Source organism: Mytilus edulis, chromosome 12 (genome assembly GCF_963676685.1).
Source record: "Mytilus edulis chromosome 12, xbMytEdul2.2, whole genome shotgun sequence".
Lineage (NCBI taxonomy): Eukaryota > Metazoa > Mollusca > Bivalvia > Mytilida > Mytilidae > Mytilus > Mytilus edulis.
The window spans coordinates 3,501,516-3,520,546 of NC_092355.1; the positions used below are offsets into that span (position 1 = coordinate 3,501,516).

A 19,031-nucleotide genomic window follows, 5' to 3' on the forward strand; every position below is an offset into this window, starting at 1 on the left:
TTGCTTATTATTTCAGCATCTAAGACATTATGGGCACTGCAATATATTGTTTATTATTTCAGCATTTAAGACATTACGGGCACTGAAGATAGATTGTTTATTATTTCAGCATTTAAGACATTATGGGCACTGAAGGAAGGTTGTTTATTATTTCAGCATTTAAGACACTATTGGCACTGTAATATATTGTTTATTATTTCAGCATTTAAGACACTATTGGCACTGTAATATATTGTTTATTATTTCAGCATTTAATACACTATTGGCACTGTAATGTATTGTTTATTATTTCAGCATTGAAGACATTATGGGCACTGTAATATATTGTTTATTATTTCAGCATTGAAGATATTATGGGCACTGAAGGTAGATTGTTTATTATTTCAGCATTTAAGACACTATGGGCACTGTAATATATTGTTTATTATTTCAGCATTTAAGACGTTATGAGCACTGAAAGTAGATTGTTTATTATTTCAGCATTTCAGACATTATGGGCACTGCAATATATTGTTTATTATTTCAGCATTTAAGACACTATGGGCACTGTAATATATTGTTTATTATTTCAGCATTTAAGACACTATGGGCACTGTAATATATTGTTTATTATTTCAGCATTTAAGACATTATGGGCACTGAAGGTAGATTGTTTATTATTTCAGCATTTAAGACACTATGGGCACTGTAATATATTGTTTATTGTTTCAGCATTTAAGACATTATGGGCACTGAAGGAAGGTTGTTTATTATTTCAGCATTTAAGACATTATGGGCACTGCAATATATTGTTTATTATTTCAGCATTTAAGACACTATGGGCACTGTAATATATTGTTTATTATTTCAGCATTTAAGACACTATAGGCACTGTAATATATTGTTTGTTATTTCAGCATTTAAGACACTATGGGCACTGTAATGTATTGTTTATTATTTCAGCATTTAAGACATTATGGGCACTGTAATATATTGTTTATTATTTCAGCATTTAAGACACTATGGGCACTGCAATATATTGTTTATTATTTCAGCATTTAAGACACTATGGGCACTGTAATATATTGTTTGTTATTTCAGCATTTAAGACATTATGGGCACTGCAATATATTGTTTATTATTTCAGCATTTAAGACACTATGGGCACTGTAATATATTGTTTATTATTTCAGCATTTAAGACATTATGGGCACTGAAGGTAGATTGTTTATTATTTCAGCATTTAAGACACTATGGGAACTGTAATATATTGTTTATTGTTTCAGCATGTAAGACATTATGGGCACTGAAGATAGATTGTTTATTATTTCAGCATTTAAGACACTATGGGCACTGTAATATATTGTTTATTATTTCAGCATTTAAGACATTATGGGCACTGAAGGTAGATTGTTTATTATTTCAGCATTTAAGACACTATGGGCACTGTAATATATTGTTTATTATTTCAGCATGTAAGACATTATGGGCACTGAAGGTAGATTGTTTATTATTTCAGCATTTAAGACACTATGGGCACTGTAATATATTGTTTATTATTTCAGCATTTAAGACATTATGGGCACTGAAGATAAATTGTTTATTATTTCAGCATTTAAGACATTATGGGCACTGTGATAAATTGTTTATTATTTCAGCATTTAAGACATTATGGGCACTGAAGATAAATTGTTTATTATTTCAGCATTTAAGACATTATGGGCACTGAAGATAGATTGTTTATTATTTCAGCATTTAAGACATTATGGGCACTGAAGATAGATTATTTATTATTTCAGCATTTAAGACACTATGGGCACTGTAACATATTGTTTATTATTTCGGCATTTAAGACATTATGGGCACTGAAGGTAGATAGTTTATTATTTCAGCATTGAAGACACTATGGGCACTGTAATATATTGTTTATTAATTCAGCATGTAAGACATTATGGGCACTGAAGATAGATTGTTTTTTATTTTAGCATTTAAGACATTATGGGCACTGAAGGAAGGTTGTTTATTATTTCAGCATTTAAGACATTATGGGCACTGCAATATATTGTTGATTATTTCAGCATTTAAGACATTATGGGCACTGAAGATAGATTGTTTATATTTTCAGCATTTAAGACATTATGGGCACTGAAGGAAGGTTGTTTATTATTTCAGCATTTAAGACATTATGGGCACTGATGGAAGTTTGTTTATTATTTCAGCATTTAAGACACTATGGGCACTGATGGAAGTTTGTTTATTATTTCAGCATTGAAGACACTATGGGCACTGATGGAAGTTTGTTTATTATTTCAGCATTTAAGACATTATGGGCACTGCAATATATTGTTTATTATTTCAGCATTTAAGACATTATGGGCACTGCAATATATTGTTTATTATTTCAGCATTTAAGACATTATGGGCACTGAAGATAGATTGTTTATTATTTCAGCATTTAAGACATTATGGGCACTGAAGGAAGGTTGTTTATTATTTCAGCATTTAAGACATTATGGGCACTGATGGAAGTTTGTTTATTATTTCAGCATTTAAGACACTATGGGCACTGATGGAAGTTTGTTTATTATTTCAGCATTGAAGACACTATAGGCACTGATGGAAGTTTGTTTATTATTTCAGCATTTAAGACACTATGGGCACTGCAATATATTGTTTATTATTTCAGCATTTAAGACATTATGGGCACTGTAATATATTGTTTATTATTTCAGCATTTAAGACACTATGGGCACTGTAATATATTGTTTATTATTTCAGCATTTAAGACACTATGGGCACTGTAATATATTGTTTATTGTTTCAGCATTTAAGACATTATGGGCACTGAAGGAAGGTTGTTTATTATTTCAGCATTTACGACACTATGGGCACTGTAATATATTGTTTATTATTTCAGCATTTAAGACACTATGGGCACTGTAATATATTGATTATTATTTCAGCATTTAAGACATTATGGGCACTGAAGGAAGGTTGTTTATTATTTCAGCATTTACGACACTATGGGCACTGTAATATATTGTTTATTATTTCAGCATTTAAGACACTATGGGCACTGTAATATATTGTTTATTATTTCAGCATTTAAGACACTATGGGCACTGTAATATATTGATTATTATTTCAGCATTTAAGACATTATGGGCACTGAAGGTAGATACTCCAGATTTTATCAGTGACAAAGCCAAGGCCAAAATTAAGGAGACTATATACAGATTAGGTAAGTTGATATATAGATGTAATGCTTGTAATTATCATCAGAGTTTTAATCGGTGTTAAGAGATGCTTTTACATGTGTCACATGTGTGGCAGGATTTGCTAATCCCTCTGGAGCACCTTAGGTTACCCTGTGGTTTTTGTTTAGGATCTTGTGTTTCTCTTCAACATGGATTTTGAATGTTCCCTTGTACCTTATCGGGGTTGCAATTATGGAAAAAAAACTTTAATACATTGTTAATAAAGCAAAGTAAGAGTACTATCTGACGTGATAACCACTGTTTCAATTTTTGTTTTTCAATGATATTTTATTTAAGAAATAATTGATGCAAGCTATACCTATTGTAGTTTAAACATGGGTAGGCATTATATTCGTGATTATTTTTGCCCGTGCGATAGTGACACGAATATAATGACTACCCATGTTAAAACTACAATAAAGTAAAGCTAGCATCAATTATTTCCAATCTGATTAGGACAATTAAGTAATTTCTATTTTCGATCTGCATACAGGTAAAGCGATTGTGTAGGCTCTTCCATGAACCTCCCTTTTTTATAAGTAAAGAAGCAAACGGCTAGCACTGTGACTTTTTAGAAGGGGAGTTTGGAACAGTCAGCATGAACGGATGTCGTATCTAGGTCAAATATGTCAATTTCGGAATGCAACACATTACAGTCATAATAAATGAATTAGTAACAACATGTGCATCATTTAAGAGTTTGGAAGTGTTTTAAGTTAATGAAATATATTAAATGCATGCCAATTTGATAAAATTCATTCTGCAGTAGTCAATAGAGGCATGTGCCAAAAAAAAATATTGCATTTAGAGCATGATTTTATTCATAAAGCGAAAGAAGTACGTCATATTAGAATTATACTTTTTCTATGATGAGGGCCTCAGGGAAGTTTAGTTATATAGCTAACTGTGTAACCCTCTTAAAGTGTTGTTATTGTTGTTTTTGTTGTTGTTGTCCCTCTTATTGTGTTGTTGTTTTGTTGTCTGTTGTCCCTCTTAAAATGTTGTTGTTGTTGTATATTGATTTGTTCTCTATTTTTGATGCTTCAGTGGTCTCATGGTAGCAAGATTGCATTGAATGTGATAGGCAATGGGTTTGAAACAAAAACTTAAAAAGTGGGGATTACTGCTTTTCCACTTAGCAGCTTGCATAAAGAAGTAAAAGTAAAGAGTAGTCAGCTTGGAGTCAGAATAATGTGTCTGGGTATGTTGATATAACCTCCTGTGGACTTTTCACAGTGAATACTGGTGAATTTCATATAAATGATTCTCTAAGAAAAAAGTTACTGTATTTTATAATGATTTTAGTGTTATATGGACAGATTTAAACATCACCTGGACTCATCCTGTTATGCACTGTCATATTGATGCCATGGTTATCAAGGTAAAGTTATTGAAATACATACATTTATTAAATTTAATTTATATTTTATTTGCAGCCATCTTTACAGCATTAGCCTGTGTGTTTGTGGTTATAACATTTAGTGTACATCTATATACCTTTACAAATGAGACTGAATGGGAAAAGCATTTAAAAGACTATATATTGTAAGTATAGTACTCTATAATACCTGACTGGCAATCTTAATTTTAGAGAGAGAAAGAATGCAGTCAATGCACAACTGAATTTGGTTCCTCCGCCAGTGATATTATCATATATTTTAACTCTAGATTCTAACTCACCTATTCAGAATCTAAGGCCTTCTGGGTAATATTTTCAAAACTGTACAACAAAACGTTGTGATTGGTTAAAAATATTCCAAACAATGGAAATTTTACCATAGACGTAACGTTATTTTCATTTTGGTGTACAAACAATGAGATTACCCATAGTCCTTTAGATTCTAAAAAAGCGAATGAATATTTATAGATATGGAGGTTCTTGAATTGTTGTTTAGGATATCTTTTATGTAGATAAATTTTTTTCATAATTTAAAAGGGAGAGTACTCTGTGATAGTCCGTACATGTAATTAACTACTCTCCTATTATTGTGTGAAGTGAGAGCATTTTAAAGGTATACATGTATATTAAAATGAAACCGAAATTCTTCTACTGCAGTCTTCACTAAAATCTTTTCAGTAACCAGTCCAAACACTAATATTCAGACATTTTATGGTTACAAACAAAATTTTGCGAATACTTACTAATGAGAAAAAAAATCTAGATTGGAGCATAGTGATTTACAGTGCAGACTGTTGAGACAATAATTTTAGTTCATAATGATTTTAAACTATTTAATATGAGTTCTCAGTGCTAAAAGATAAACATTGTTTTTGTTTCAGTTGCCAAGCTAATGTTACCGTGACCACCAGTGTATACAATACATCCAATAGAGTATGTTCCCTAGGTGACAGACCCAGTGTGGCTGCTGTTAATTTCCACATCCTGGCATTTTTTGGTGCAGGTATCTTGATGAGTAGTTGGTCATGGACCAAAGCTTCTCTGTTGTCATGGGAACGGTTTGTCAGGAAGTAAGTTTAAAAGATTGTGTTTTAACAAAGTTTACCACAAATTGTTACTGACTACTGTAGATCAACTTATTTTCATGGATACTTTATTTCGCGTTTAACTCTAGCCCACTTCACTGCAATTTAATTTTGTAATTTTCAATTTAACTTGATGGTTTTAATTAAGAAAAAATCACAAGGTTTTTATACGACCGCAAAATTTGAAAAAATTTTCGTCGTATATTGCTATCACGTTGGCGTCGTCGTCGTCCGAATACTTTTAGTTTTTGCACTCTAACTTTAGTAAAAGTTAATAGAAATCTATGAAATTTTGACACAAGGTTTATGACCACAAAAGAAAGGTTGGGATTGATTTTGGGAGTTTTGGTTCCAACAGTTTAGGAATTAGGGGCCAAAAAAGGGCCCAAATAAGCATTATTCTTGGTTTTTGCACAATAACTTTAGTTTAAGTAAATAGAAATCAATGAAATTTAAACACAATGTTTATGACCACAAAAGGAAGGTTGGTATTGATTTTGGGAGTTTTGGTCCCAACAGTTTAGGAATAAAGGGCCCAAAGGGTCCAAAATTAAACTTTGTTTGATTTCATCAAAAATTGAATAATTGGGGTTCTTTAATATGCCGAATCTAACTGTGTATGTAGATTCTTAATTTTTGGTCCCGTTTTCAAATTGGTCTACATTAAGGTCCAAAGGGTCCAAAATTAAACTTAGTTTGATTTTAACAAAAATTGAATCCTTGGGGTTCTTTGATATGCTGAATCCAAAAATGTACTTAGATTTCTTATTATTGGCCCAGTTTTCAAGTTGGTCCAAATCGGGGGTCCAAAATTAAACTTTGTTTGATTTCATCAAAAATTGAATAATTGGGGTTCTTTGATATGCCAAATCTAACTGTGTATGTAGATTCTTAATTTTTGGTCCCGTTTTAAAATTGGTCTACATTAAAGTCCAAAGGGTCCAAAATTAAACTAATTTTGATTTTAACAAAAATTGAATTCTTGGGCCTCTTTGATATGCTGAATCTAAACATGTACTTAGATTTTTGATTATGGGCCCAGTTTTCAAGTTGGTCCAAATCAGGATCCAAAATTATTATATTAAGTATTGTACAATAGCAAGAAATTTTCAATTGCACAGTATTCAGCAATAGCAAGAAATCTTCGATTGCACAGTATTGTGCAATAGCAAGAAATCTTCAATTGCACAGTATTGTGCAATAACAAATATTTTCAATTGCACAGTATTGCACAATAGCAAGAAATATCTAATTGCACAATATTGTGCAATAGCAAGAAATTCCAATTGGATTTCAATTGGAGTTATCTTTCTTTGTTCAGAATAGTAGTTGAATCAACTTAAATCATTGTTTTATACAATATACAATGTATATTCACTATTACTACCAACTGATAGATTGAAACAATCTTTACCATTCAGTAATAACAAGCACTTTTTTTACATTTTAATATTTTATGATGTATTTAAATGAGTAGTTATTGTTGCAAACTTCATTAGAAATTTGAATTGAGATCAGTTTTGAAATAAGGAAAAGGGGGATGTGAAAAAAAAATTGGGGGGTCAATTTTTTTCATTTCAGATTTCATAAATAAAAAGAAAATTTCTTCAAACATTTTTTTGAGAGGATTAATATTCAACAGCATAGTGAATTGTTCAAAGGCAAACATATTTTTTTTAAGTTCATTAGACCACATTCATTCTGTGTCAGAAACCTATGCTGTGTCAACTATTTAATCACAATCCAAATTTAGAGCTGAATCCAGTTTGAATGTTGTGTCCATACTTGCCCCAACCGTTCAGGGTTCAACCTCTGCGGTCGTATAAAGCTGCGCCCTGCGGAGCATCTGGTTCATACTTGCGAAGATTTATATATATATATTTTTATTTTATTTTTATAAATGTACCGTAAAAAATACTGTTTTCTTCCTAAAATCTTAAAACTTTGTTTAAAATTATTTGTTTTCAAAAAGCTGTTATAACATATTAAGAGCATTATGTTTTCGAAAAAAATCTGCTTGTGTTCATCTGTTGAAATAAAAAAGTTGAGTGTGTCTAAACAAGGGATAGAAATGTCCAAAAAAAGGAAATGTAAAGTAAATGTCAAAAACTTTGACCCCTTTTATCTCTTAGGTGAAAGTCTATTTTCATTACATATTTTAATTGCTTAGCTAAAAAAATTGCTTGTATGCAAATTTTCATAAAAATAACATCAAAGGATCTAAGCTGTTTCGTATGCCCATTAAATTTGACTTTTTTTTCAGAATTTTCAACAGACCTTCCAGCAAGCCAGTAAAATTAAAGAAACACAAGATGATAGCGAGAGCTTTTGAAAGGAGGAAGGACATTAATAATGGCCGACTGTCTATAAGTTTTGGGAGTACACATGATGATCCATTGGGTAAGGGTTAAGGGTGGAGTCATTTCTATTTATAGGGTCAAAATTATCTTGGCTTTTGTTGGTATAAGAATTTATTAAAATATTTAAAACAAAATTTTTGATTTATGGAAGTAAGTAATTAATGCATGAAGAAATTGTAAAAATCTCATTTCCAAAAATGCACAAATTTCTGTCAGTCCATAAAAATAGGTATTAATGGAAATACTGTGGATTCATTTATTTTCGTGGATTACTGAAAACTTGCATATTCCTGGATATTTGATTTTGTTGTTTCACAAATCTCTATATAAAGCCTATTGAACAATATGATATTCGTTGAACATTTGAATTTGTGGTTCACCTGTACCCATGAAACCCACGAAAATTGGTATCCAACGAATTATAATGAATCCACAGTATATTAACCCACATCATTCTAATCAAATAAGATTTAGAGCTAATTTCCAATGATTGTAGATAAGAACTTTGGTGGGCTTGCTTGCCATGTTTGTATTCAAGTTTGCTCAAGCATTGTACTTAAGATTGACATCTGCAAACAATATGAAATAGGGTGCTATAAACAGTTTCGTATAAAAAACTAGGGGTTATTCCCCAACTAAAAATAGACATGGAGGGAAGTCCCTTTTTATCAACATAATTGGTGAAAAAGTATCATGTTTTTTGTATTTGGTTGTAAAGATATGTTAATTAACTTCAATTAAAGCAGATTGAATGATTAAAATAATTTAATAAATTAGATTAAATATACATGTTTTGAGGGGAGACAACACTGTAAACAGTCTGTTTTTTTGGCAGTGAAAATTGAAAACTTATTTGCAGCCACTGTAGCTCTTTTCGGAGCAGGCGAACATACCCTGAACATACCCTGAACCATGAATTTTTTGAAAGACCAGGTAAAAATCTATAAAATTCATACAACTTTGATTATGAAAAATCTGCAGGTATCATGTCTTCAGGGGTATGCACATGACCTGATTTCAGGTTTTTTAAGCTTAAATTAGGCAATGTTTTTCCCAGTTTCTCTGTTACTATTAAAAGTACACTTTTGTTTTATTCCATTATAAACTAGAGAACATTCTGATTCCAGTGATATCTAGTTTTATACAAGTATTTTTATTAATCAGTCCACCACTAAGGGTCACTTATACATGGTCCCTCAAAATATGACGTCATAGAAAAAAACTGTTGATTGCACCCTTAGGTGGATTTAAACCTGCATACATTATACATAAATTGTATTGGAGGTTCGGATCACCCAAGTGTACATATAAACATTACAAGACAATGCTAGTAAGGTTTAACTCTGCCCGATTTGTATTGTTTGCAGATGGCAATCTTATTTACAATGCTTGAGCAAACGCTTATGCATTTGTACAAACAAAGCAAGTAATCCAACCAAAGTCTTAATCTACAAGAATTATGAAATTAGCTCTAATGCATTTTTACTAACTGTATCATGTGTTTAACTTCGTATTTGATATTTTTGTAGGTATGAAGTTTGACTTGAACAGTGTAAGCTCACATGAGATGTCGTCAACATTTGCTAACGCCATGCCTAAGTTAGTTAGGAGGAGGGGGGGCATGTTTGCACCAACAGCAGGAACTAATCGTAGATATTCAGACTCAGGTAAGTTAGTTAGGAGGAGGGGAGGAATGTTAGCGCCAACAGCAGGAACTAATCGTAGATATTCAGACTCGGGTAAGGCCTTCTTGTTCATCACAGACAGATAAAACAATACAAGTTTTATAAAAAACACAACAGAATGTTATTTTTCATCATCCTACACAAATTGGTGTTCCTATGATATTGTCATTGTAATAAGATATAATTCTTGAAACTAGAAAAAAAAAATAACAAAATATATAAAAGATTATACAAATCTGACATACAATGTTTTATTGGCTTTGCATTCTTAGCAAAACAAATGTTTCATGCTGCCATGTAAATAACTTTAACTGGTTAAATTAGGAGTTACTATACCAAATATAACAGGTAGCACTGGAATCTAGTTCCTAATGATTTTACTAACTATAATAAGAAGTTGTGGTATGATTGCCAATGAGACATCTCTTCAAAGTAGACTAAATGACACAAAAATTAACAGCTATAGATCACTGTACAGCCTTCAACCATGACCAAAGCCCATACCACATAGTCATAGATAACTGTAAGTTTAATACTGCAATATAAAATATAAGAAAAATAATATTGACTTATTGTAGATGTTGGGTCTATTGCCTCTAATATATGATAATATTGACTTATTGTAGATGTTGGGTCTATTGCCTCTAAGATGGCCTCTAGACGTCAGTCCTTAGATTCCCAATTGAGTGAAGCACAAGGACAGTTCCAATACAGTGATGATGAGGATGCTGATCAGGAGTACGTAGATCTACCGAACATGATCGGGGGTGGCGTAGGTGGGGCTGGAGTCGGTGATGGCCGGGGTAAGAGGAGGAGAAAGAGGAAGAAGAAACGTAAAAGTCACAAAAATAGAGTTCTTCCTGTTTTAAATCCTGTTACTAGGGAAATGGCTGCAGCAGCTTATGGTGGGAGGAGACGTGGAAAGAGGAGGAGTAGTAAAAGTTCCCTTGGGAGTCGTGCTTCTGCTCAAGGTGTTGATATAAACCTTGAGAGAAACAGCATTGAGGCTATGTCCATAGCCTCTTATTCTCACCAAGAGAGCTGTGACAACGCAACCATGCCTATGCCGCCAAAAAGTCTCACCACAAACTTTGCTATTTTTACCGCTAGCGCTTATGCTGGAGAATTAAAAACAAAGATTAATGATGATAGTGATAATAATTCAGTCCGACATAACGGCAGCATGAGAAACAATAGAAGTAGCAGACGAACTAGGAATAATAGTGGATCTGTGCAAGCAGGCGGGAGAAAGAGAGTCCAAAGTAATAGCAATAACTCTAGGCAGGGCAGTGCTGGCATGAACTCTAGGCAAGGTAGTGCTAACATGAATTCTAGACAGGGTAGTGCTGGCATGAATTCTAGGCAAGGCAGTGCTTCTAGCATGCAGCATAGAAACCCTGCCATTGATATGCGTTCTATAAATTCAAGACATGCGAGTGCTTCTAGTTTCAGCCAAAGAGCTGTATCATTAGAAATGACCAGAAATCAACGTCAAGGCAGCGCATCAAGTTCTCGTCATATGAACAACACATTTGAAATGAATGATTCAAGGACAAATAGAAAAGCAAATTCTGCAAGTAGTCGTTCAAGCAGAGGGACCCGCCAGTCATCTGCTACATCAAATAGATCCATTTTGTCAGCTAACAGACAACTGCCAGGGGAAACAACTGTGGTTCAGATAGATGAAGATTACATTTCTCAAGGGTCATTAGATTAAATGTTAAGTCAACACTCATTGTCTCTATGGAAACCAGATGCCCTCTGTCTACGATACTAGGGGCATTTTTTTTCTTCAAAATGTGTGTTTTCTTGTGTCATCCTGTATCAGGTTAAAGATTGCCTAATACACATATATTTTAAAGCTAAAAATGTTAGGCAGATTCAAAATTGTCAAATAAATGAGTACTTTCTAAACTTACCATTTTAATAAGTAAAAAAATAACCTTACATGCAATGTTTCCGTACATGTACTTCAAATGTACTTTGAGGGCCAGCTGGCTGAGGACCACCTCCGGGTGTGGGATTTTCTCGCTATGTTGAAGACCCATTGGTGGCAATCAGCTTTTGTCTGCTCTTTGGTCGGGTTTTTGTTGCTTTGAAATATTCCCCATTTTCATTCTCTGTTTTATTGCTTTATATAAAAAACCAGTATGGTTCATACATCTAAATTTTTTTTTTTCATCCTCAACAAGCTTCATTTGTATGCATAGGAGTCCTAGTTTTCAGTAGATAATTGTTTTTATAATTATCTTGTTAAGATTGCATTTTACCTACATGATTTTTTTTTAAATCTGTCATATGATATTAAGTGAAAAAAATGTTAAGCATAATTGGTGTAAGAATCTCATTTATTTTTATCCTACCTTTAAAAGGGGCATTTTGTTTTCAGACTGCATTAATTTTAATGCAGGCATTACACATTATAGTTTAGCTGTAATATTGTTAGGTATTTTTATTGATTGTAAATTAAAGTGCTGTATGATAAAGTGCTAATATTTTTCATGTGTTAGAACATTTGTTTTATTTTTAATTGTTAGTCTTTTATAAGATATTTTATCGTTGTGAAAAGTACAAAACATGTTTCATTCATGTTTAATAGGTTGATATTGTTACTTTTTACAAGTTTGATATTTTGTGGTTTATAAAATGAGATTTTTTTTGTATTTCTTAACTCATTAAAGGGGTTACATCTTTGATGAAATCATGTCTGTTTGAAGCTGTAGAGAATTATTCAATATTTTTTTTAGATATAATGCATGTAAAACTGTTGCTTGAAATAATGCATTGATGGCCTTTGGTTGATCAATTATTTAGCCAATCAATGAAGAGAATTTCATTTACGATCAATTATTTAGCCAATCAATGAAGAGAATTTCATTTACGATCAATTATTTAGCCAATCAATGAAGAGAATTTCATATCTGATCAATTATTTAGCCAATCAATTAAGAGAATTTCATCATATCAATAATATTAGTTGTGTACCTACATTATGGTAAAGTGCTACCTCAAAATGTTTTTATTTTTATGTTTACAATCTGTATTTCTCAATTACAGAGCGAATTTTTAAGCAATAATAAATGCATAATATGCAATGAGATTTGAGCTTTCTAAAAGCATTATGAAATTATATGCATATCAAGATTTTACTTGTATTAAATATTTTACTTCAATTTTGTTCATTATTTGTGCCATTTATTTTACATATGGTGCTGAGATTTTACTGTATGTGTTAATCTGTAAATAGATATTCTCCATCAACATACTATTTCATTGTCTTTATATGTTAGATTTGTATCGTATGGTTTACTGTATGTGTAAATCTGTAAATAGATATTCTCCATCAACACACTATTTCATTGTCTTTATATGTTAGATTTATATCATATGAAAGAAAAAAATCGAATTTATTGATTATTATTTAATTTTAATTTTCTATGTCTTAATGTTATTTTTTACCCAATTTCTGTCATTAAAGTCATCTTTTCTTCTAATTGTTACCTATAGATGACTAAGTTTGTATACTGGTACTATATACACCTATCTCAGGATGTTTCTTTCCAATGATAAAGACATTGCAAACATTTGAATTACAAACAGCTGATGTTTCTCAATTTACAGTATACATTTTCTGGAAGATAATGTCCATCAAATACACTAATTCATTTTATGTTAAGTTTTATATCCTATGGGTTGTACTTTTTTTTTTTAGAATTTGAGGATAATATTTTTTTTTTTTTAATTGTTCATGTCTTAATTTGATTTTTTACCTGTTTGCTGTTTTTAGAGTCTTCTCTCTATTCTTTGAGTGTCTATATTTGTGTAAGGCAGTATAATGTAAATTGTGAAACAATGGTGTGCATTTATAATTCTCCCTCATTTCAGGATGGATCCAGCCATTTTTGAAAGGGGAGTTCCAAACCCAGGATAAAAAGTGGGTTCCAACCATATGTCCCCATTGAAGAGCATTTTGACCCCCTGGATACATAATTTACATTAGTTATATATTTTATTGGTTGTAATTTTTGAAGATCTTCAGGATTATTATTTTATTTTAAATTCATGTAAAAGTGCTAATTATAACCCATTCTCTATTATTAAAGTCTTCTCTTTTCTTCTGAGTAACCTCATTTATTTGTCTATATACTGTATATATTTTCAAATTCTTGATCAGACATATGCATAAAAATATATTTTACATTAGTATTGTATTTGTTGTAGTTTTTGCAAGAACTTATTGTACAGAAAAAGTGCATTGGTAGGAAGCTGTATTTATATAATATACTTCATGCTTTGTCATTAATATTATTACTTTGTGTTAACTTGTTTTACATATGATAAATGTTAGTTGTAGTAGTGTGTCTTTTTTCCTCCGTCTAAATGTATTTGGTCACATATCATTTTAATTATATGGTTGATTTGTTATAAGTTCAGATACAAGTAATTGCACTTTTGCTGTCCATCGGATTGTCTTTTCTGAATTTTATACTGATAGGTACAATATCTCTCTGTGTCAACAGTTTATTTTTCTGTCAGTTCTGAGTTGAGGTTTGAGTTATAATTATCCTTTGGTATGGTGCTTCTACGGTTAGTTTTCAATTGACTTAGTTTGAAGAGTTAATTGCTTTTTCCACTTTAGACAACAACAAAATTTCTGGAGAAATTTTACTTGCTTTAAGACTTAACAATCTATTCAGAATCTTTTATCCAACATGCTTGTACTTTTAGTTACACAGTGTGCAATTGTCCTGGGCGCATTGCATTTGCGCCAATTTTTATACGACCGCAAATTTTGAAAAAATTTTCGTCGTATATTGCTATCACGTTGGCGTCGGCGTCGTCGTCGTCGTCGTCGTCGTCGTCGTCGTCGTCGTCGTCGTCGTCGTCGTCGTCCGTCGTCCGAATACTTTTAGTTTTCGCACTCTAACTTTAGTAAAAGTGAATGGAAATCTATGAAATTTTAACACAAGGTTTATGACCACAAAAGGAAGGTTGGTATTGATTTTGGGAGTTTTGGTCCCAACATTTTAGGAATTAGGGGCCAAAAAGGGCCCAAATAAGCATTTTCTTGGTTTTCGCACTATAACTTTAGTTTAAGTTAATAGAAATCTATGAAATTTTGACACAAGGTTTATGACCACAAAAGAACGGTTGGGATTGATTTTGGGAGTTTTGGTCTCAACAGTTTAGGAATTAGGGGCCAAAAAAGGGCCCAAATAAGCATTATTCTTGGTTTTCGCACAATAACATTAGTTTAAGTAAATAGAAATCAATGAAATTTAAACACAATGTTAATGACTACAAAAGGAAGGTTGGTATTGATTTTGGGAGTTTAGGTCCCAACAGTTTAGGAATTAGGGGCCAAAAAGGGACCCAAATAAGCATTTTTCTTGGTTTTCGCACCATAACGTTAGTATAAGTAAATAGAAATCTATGAAATTTAAACACAAGGTTTATGACCATAAAAGAAAGGTTGGGTTTGATTTTGGGAGTTTTGGTCCCAACATAATAAGGGGTCCAAAGGGTCCAAAATTAAACTTTTGTTTGATTTCATCAAAATTGAATAATTGGGGTTCTTTGATATGCTGAATCTAACTGTCATGACTGTGTATGTAGATTCTTAACTTTTGGTCCCGTTTTCAAATTGGTCTACATTAAGGTCCAAAGGGTCCAAAATTAAACTTAGTTTGATTTTGACAAAAAATGAATCAGTTAGGTTCTTTGATATATATGCTGAATCTTAAAATGTACTTAGATTCTTGATTATTGGCCCAGTTTTCAAGTTGGTCCAAATCGGGGTCCAAAATTAAACTTTGTTTGATTTCATCAAAAATTGAATAAATGGGGTTCTTTGATATACCAAATCTAACTGTGTATGTAGATTCTTCATTTTTGGTCCTGTTTTCAAATTGGTCTACACTAAAGTCCAAAGGGTCCAAAATTAAACTTAGTCTGATTTTAACAAAAATTGAAATCTTGAAGTTCTTTGATATGCTGAATCCAAAAATGTACTTAGATTTTTTATTATGGGCCCAGTTTTCAAGTTGGTCCAAATCAGGATCTAAAATTATTATATTAAGTATTGTGCAATAGCAAGTCTTTTCAATTGCACAGTATTGCGCAATGGCAAGAAATATCTAATTGCACAATATTGTGAAATATCAAATTTTTTTTTAATTAGAGTTATCTTTCTTTGTCCAGAATAGTAAGCAAGAAATATCTAATTGCAAAATATTGTGCAATAGCAAGATTTTTTTTTAATTGGAGTTATCTTTCTTTGTCCAGAATCAACTTAAATCTTTGTTATATACAATATACAATGTATATTCACTTTTTACTACCAACTGATAAATTAAAATAATCTTTACCATTCAGTGATAACAAGCAGTTTTTTTACATCTTAATATTTTATGATGTATTTAAATGAGTAGTTATTGTTGCAAACTCCATTAGAAATTTTAATTGAGATTAGTTTTGGAATAAGGGAAAGGGGGATGTGATTAAAAAAATTGGGTTCAATTTTTCTCATTTGAAATTTCATAAATAAAAAAGAAAATTTCTTCAAACATTTTTTTGAGAGGATTAATATTCAACAGCATAGTGAATTGCTCTAAGAGAAACAAAAATTTTAAGTTCATTAGAACACATTCATTCTGTGTCAGAAACCTATGCTGTGTCAACTATTTAATCACAATCCAAATTTAGAGCTGAATCCAGCTTGAATGTTGTGTCCATACTTGCCCTAACCGTTCAGGGTTCAACCTCTGCGGTCGTATAAAGCTACGCCCTGCGGAGCATCTGGTTGAAAATTACAATCTTTCATTTGCGCCACAAGGTTATATTTCATTTGCGCCAAAAAAATAAAACTTCATTTAGGCCATTTTACAAGCAATAATGGAAGCGTTAAATATTCATTGCTCTAAAAGGTTTTTCTCTACAGTATTTCTCTGGATAATGGGACGAGTTCAATGCCACATTAGGTGTCTAGATGGAAATTTTCAATTTAGACATAAAACAGGAGAATTAAGTTAGTAATATTTGATGACCACACTTTTAGTTTATTATCAGATCCTACGTTCTGAAAAATGGGGACCAAGTCGTTTATTGGTACCCCAAATAAATAAAACCTTGCAAAGCCAGTATAGAAACTGAAATGGACTGCAGTTCATGAAAAAACGGACCATCTTTTTTTATCAATATGTATGCACTTGAGAGGAGGAATGATCCAGAGATGAATACATCAGGATCGTTATATTTTATTTTGCAAACAAAATCTTTTATTATCAAGTCTTTTTTATAATATATGTTTTAAACTATTCACCTGTATTTACCTTTAATATTGGCGCAATTGAAAGGTTTTATTTTGGCGCAAATGAAATATTGTTTGTGGCGCAAATGAAAGATTTTTTTGGCGGAAATGAAATGCTAATTGGCGCAAAAGCAAAGCACCGATTGTCCTAATACGAGAATTTATTGACCCAATAAATTCAGTATTTAAGACAATTGAACACTGTGTAACAAATTTATCCTGATTTTGTTATATTGCATATTATTATATTCAAATTCAATATTAGGGCAATATCAACCAAATTATTTTAGATATTTAATCTAAAACTGTGAAAAATTAAAAATATTAGGAATACTAAGCAACTCAAATTGATTTTTTTTTATCAGGTCAATGATATAATGAAGATAATTCCGATTGATGTAATAAATAAGGGAGATAATTTCAATTGATGTGATAAAAAATTGTACTGAAATTTATTAGGACATTATCAGCCAATCAAATTACTCTAAATCAAGATAAAATGTTTTAATTTGATCAGTCAAATGATTTAAATCAAGACAACCAGGGGAAATAACTCTGACTTTGTTTATTTGATAGTAAAGTCTATATCAGGAGACAATAGTTAACTTGTGTAAATTCAGAAAATTGTTGTGTGTATTGATTAACAAGGGACAGAAAATGCTGCATATAACAATGCTTTTAAATTTAAAATGTGATTTTGCAACTAATATCAATTCAAGAATTTATTGGGTGCATTTATTATTGTGATTTTTCACAAATGGACCAAATTGCGAGTTTAATTAATGTGATTTTAAAAAATCTACATAATTTTTATAGATTTATGTTTGAGTTATCAAAATGCCAGTTTTTATTATTGCAATACTCGCCCAGTCACATTATTAGCATGAATAAAAACTTGGCAATAATTTCTGAATTTACCATTGCAATTATAAGGAATAATATTACTTAGTATGAATTTACAGTATAAAATGCTAAACACTGTCCAAATATTTATGTTTCATTGCTTTTATTGAAAACTATGGTTGTATAATTTTAGTTTATACTTTTATGTAGTTTATTTTTGTAAGCATGATATATATAGATTTAAAAATGAAACTATGCAAAAACAGATTTAAAATAAAATAAAATTTGAATAAACCTTCTTTCTTAATTTTTTATGTTCCAATTGTATTATGGGGACGAAGTCCCCAATTACGGTAGAAAAATCAATAAAAAAAAAAAAATCGGGAAAATTTCCCGAATTTTTCATTCTACTAATGAACTCAAAATCGTTAACTTTTTTTTTCAGATCTACTTCCTGTTCCGGTTTTCTCCGCTTTTGCGCAGATATCTGTCTTGTTTGCATGAGACTTTGAAAAAATTTATATTTATCAGTCTAGTAAAATATAAGATTGGATCTCAATACAAATTCAATTTTAATAATTGTTTGATATGAAAAAACGTTACCTGATGAAAGCGTTTCTTTTGTTTACATCGAATATGATGTCATAACTTAAAGAACGTCACAGCTAATTCCCTAACAACAGAATCAAAATCGGGAACGTTACGTACGGTATTTCGGTTTCTTTTATCAACGTGATTGAATTAAAAAAATAATACATACAGACTTCGTCCCCATTCACAGGTTATGCCTGCCTCATATTATCTGGAATTAAGGGGGTAGACCTTGGTTCGGGGAGATAACTCTTTAAATCAGTTACGCGTTTGTAAAAGTCAAGTTCATCAAAGTATTTTAAGCATTTACCTGAAACAGATTGAAAATAATCTGTGTAACCTAGAAGCTTAGAATATATTTTTGAAAATGGTTGACACAAACGTACTGATGATTTTAAGAGTTATTTACCTTAACCTAGGTCTACTTCCTTAATAGTCACTATTTTGTGCTTAAAAGTTATTTATTGTGTAGTGGAAAAGAAATCTAGTGTTTATATGTTTTAAAATACATGTTTATATGTTT

General features: G+C 31.3%; 1 protein-coding gene across 2 annotated transcripts in view; it reads left to right on the forward strand.

Moving 5' to 3' along the window:
* LOC139499478 (protein smoothened-like) overlaps positions 1-13,965 on the forward strand; it is a 42,077-nt gene extending 28,112 nt beyond the window's left edge. Inside the window, exons 7-12 of one of the 2 annotated variants that reach the window (XM_071288155.1) lie at positions 3,128-3,220; positions 4,673-4,781; positions 5,517-5,705; positions 7,984-8,120; positions 9,610-9,819; positions 10,392-13,965. In XM_071288155.1, coding sequence (XP_071144256.1) covers positions 3,128-3,220; positions 4,673-4,781; positions 5,517-5,705; positions 7,984-8,120; positions 9,610-9,819; positions 10,392-11,482 — 1,829 coding nt within the window. In that variant the 3' untranslated portion in view covers positions 11,483-13,965. The remainder of the gene's footprint in view (positions 1-3,127; positions 3,221-4,672; positions 4,782-5,516; positions 5,706-7,983; positions 8,121-9,609; positions 9,820-10,391) is intronic. The other variant, XM_071288156.1, reaches the window with a different exon arrangement.
* Positions 13,966-19,031: the final 5,066 nt, after the last annotated feature.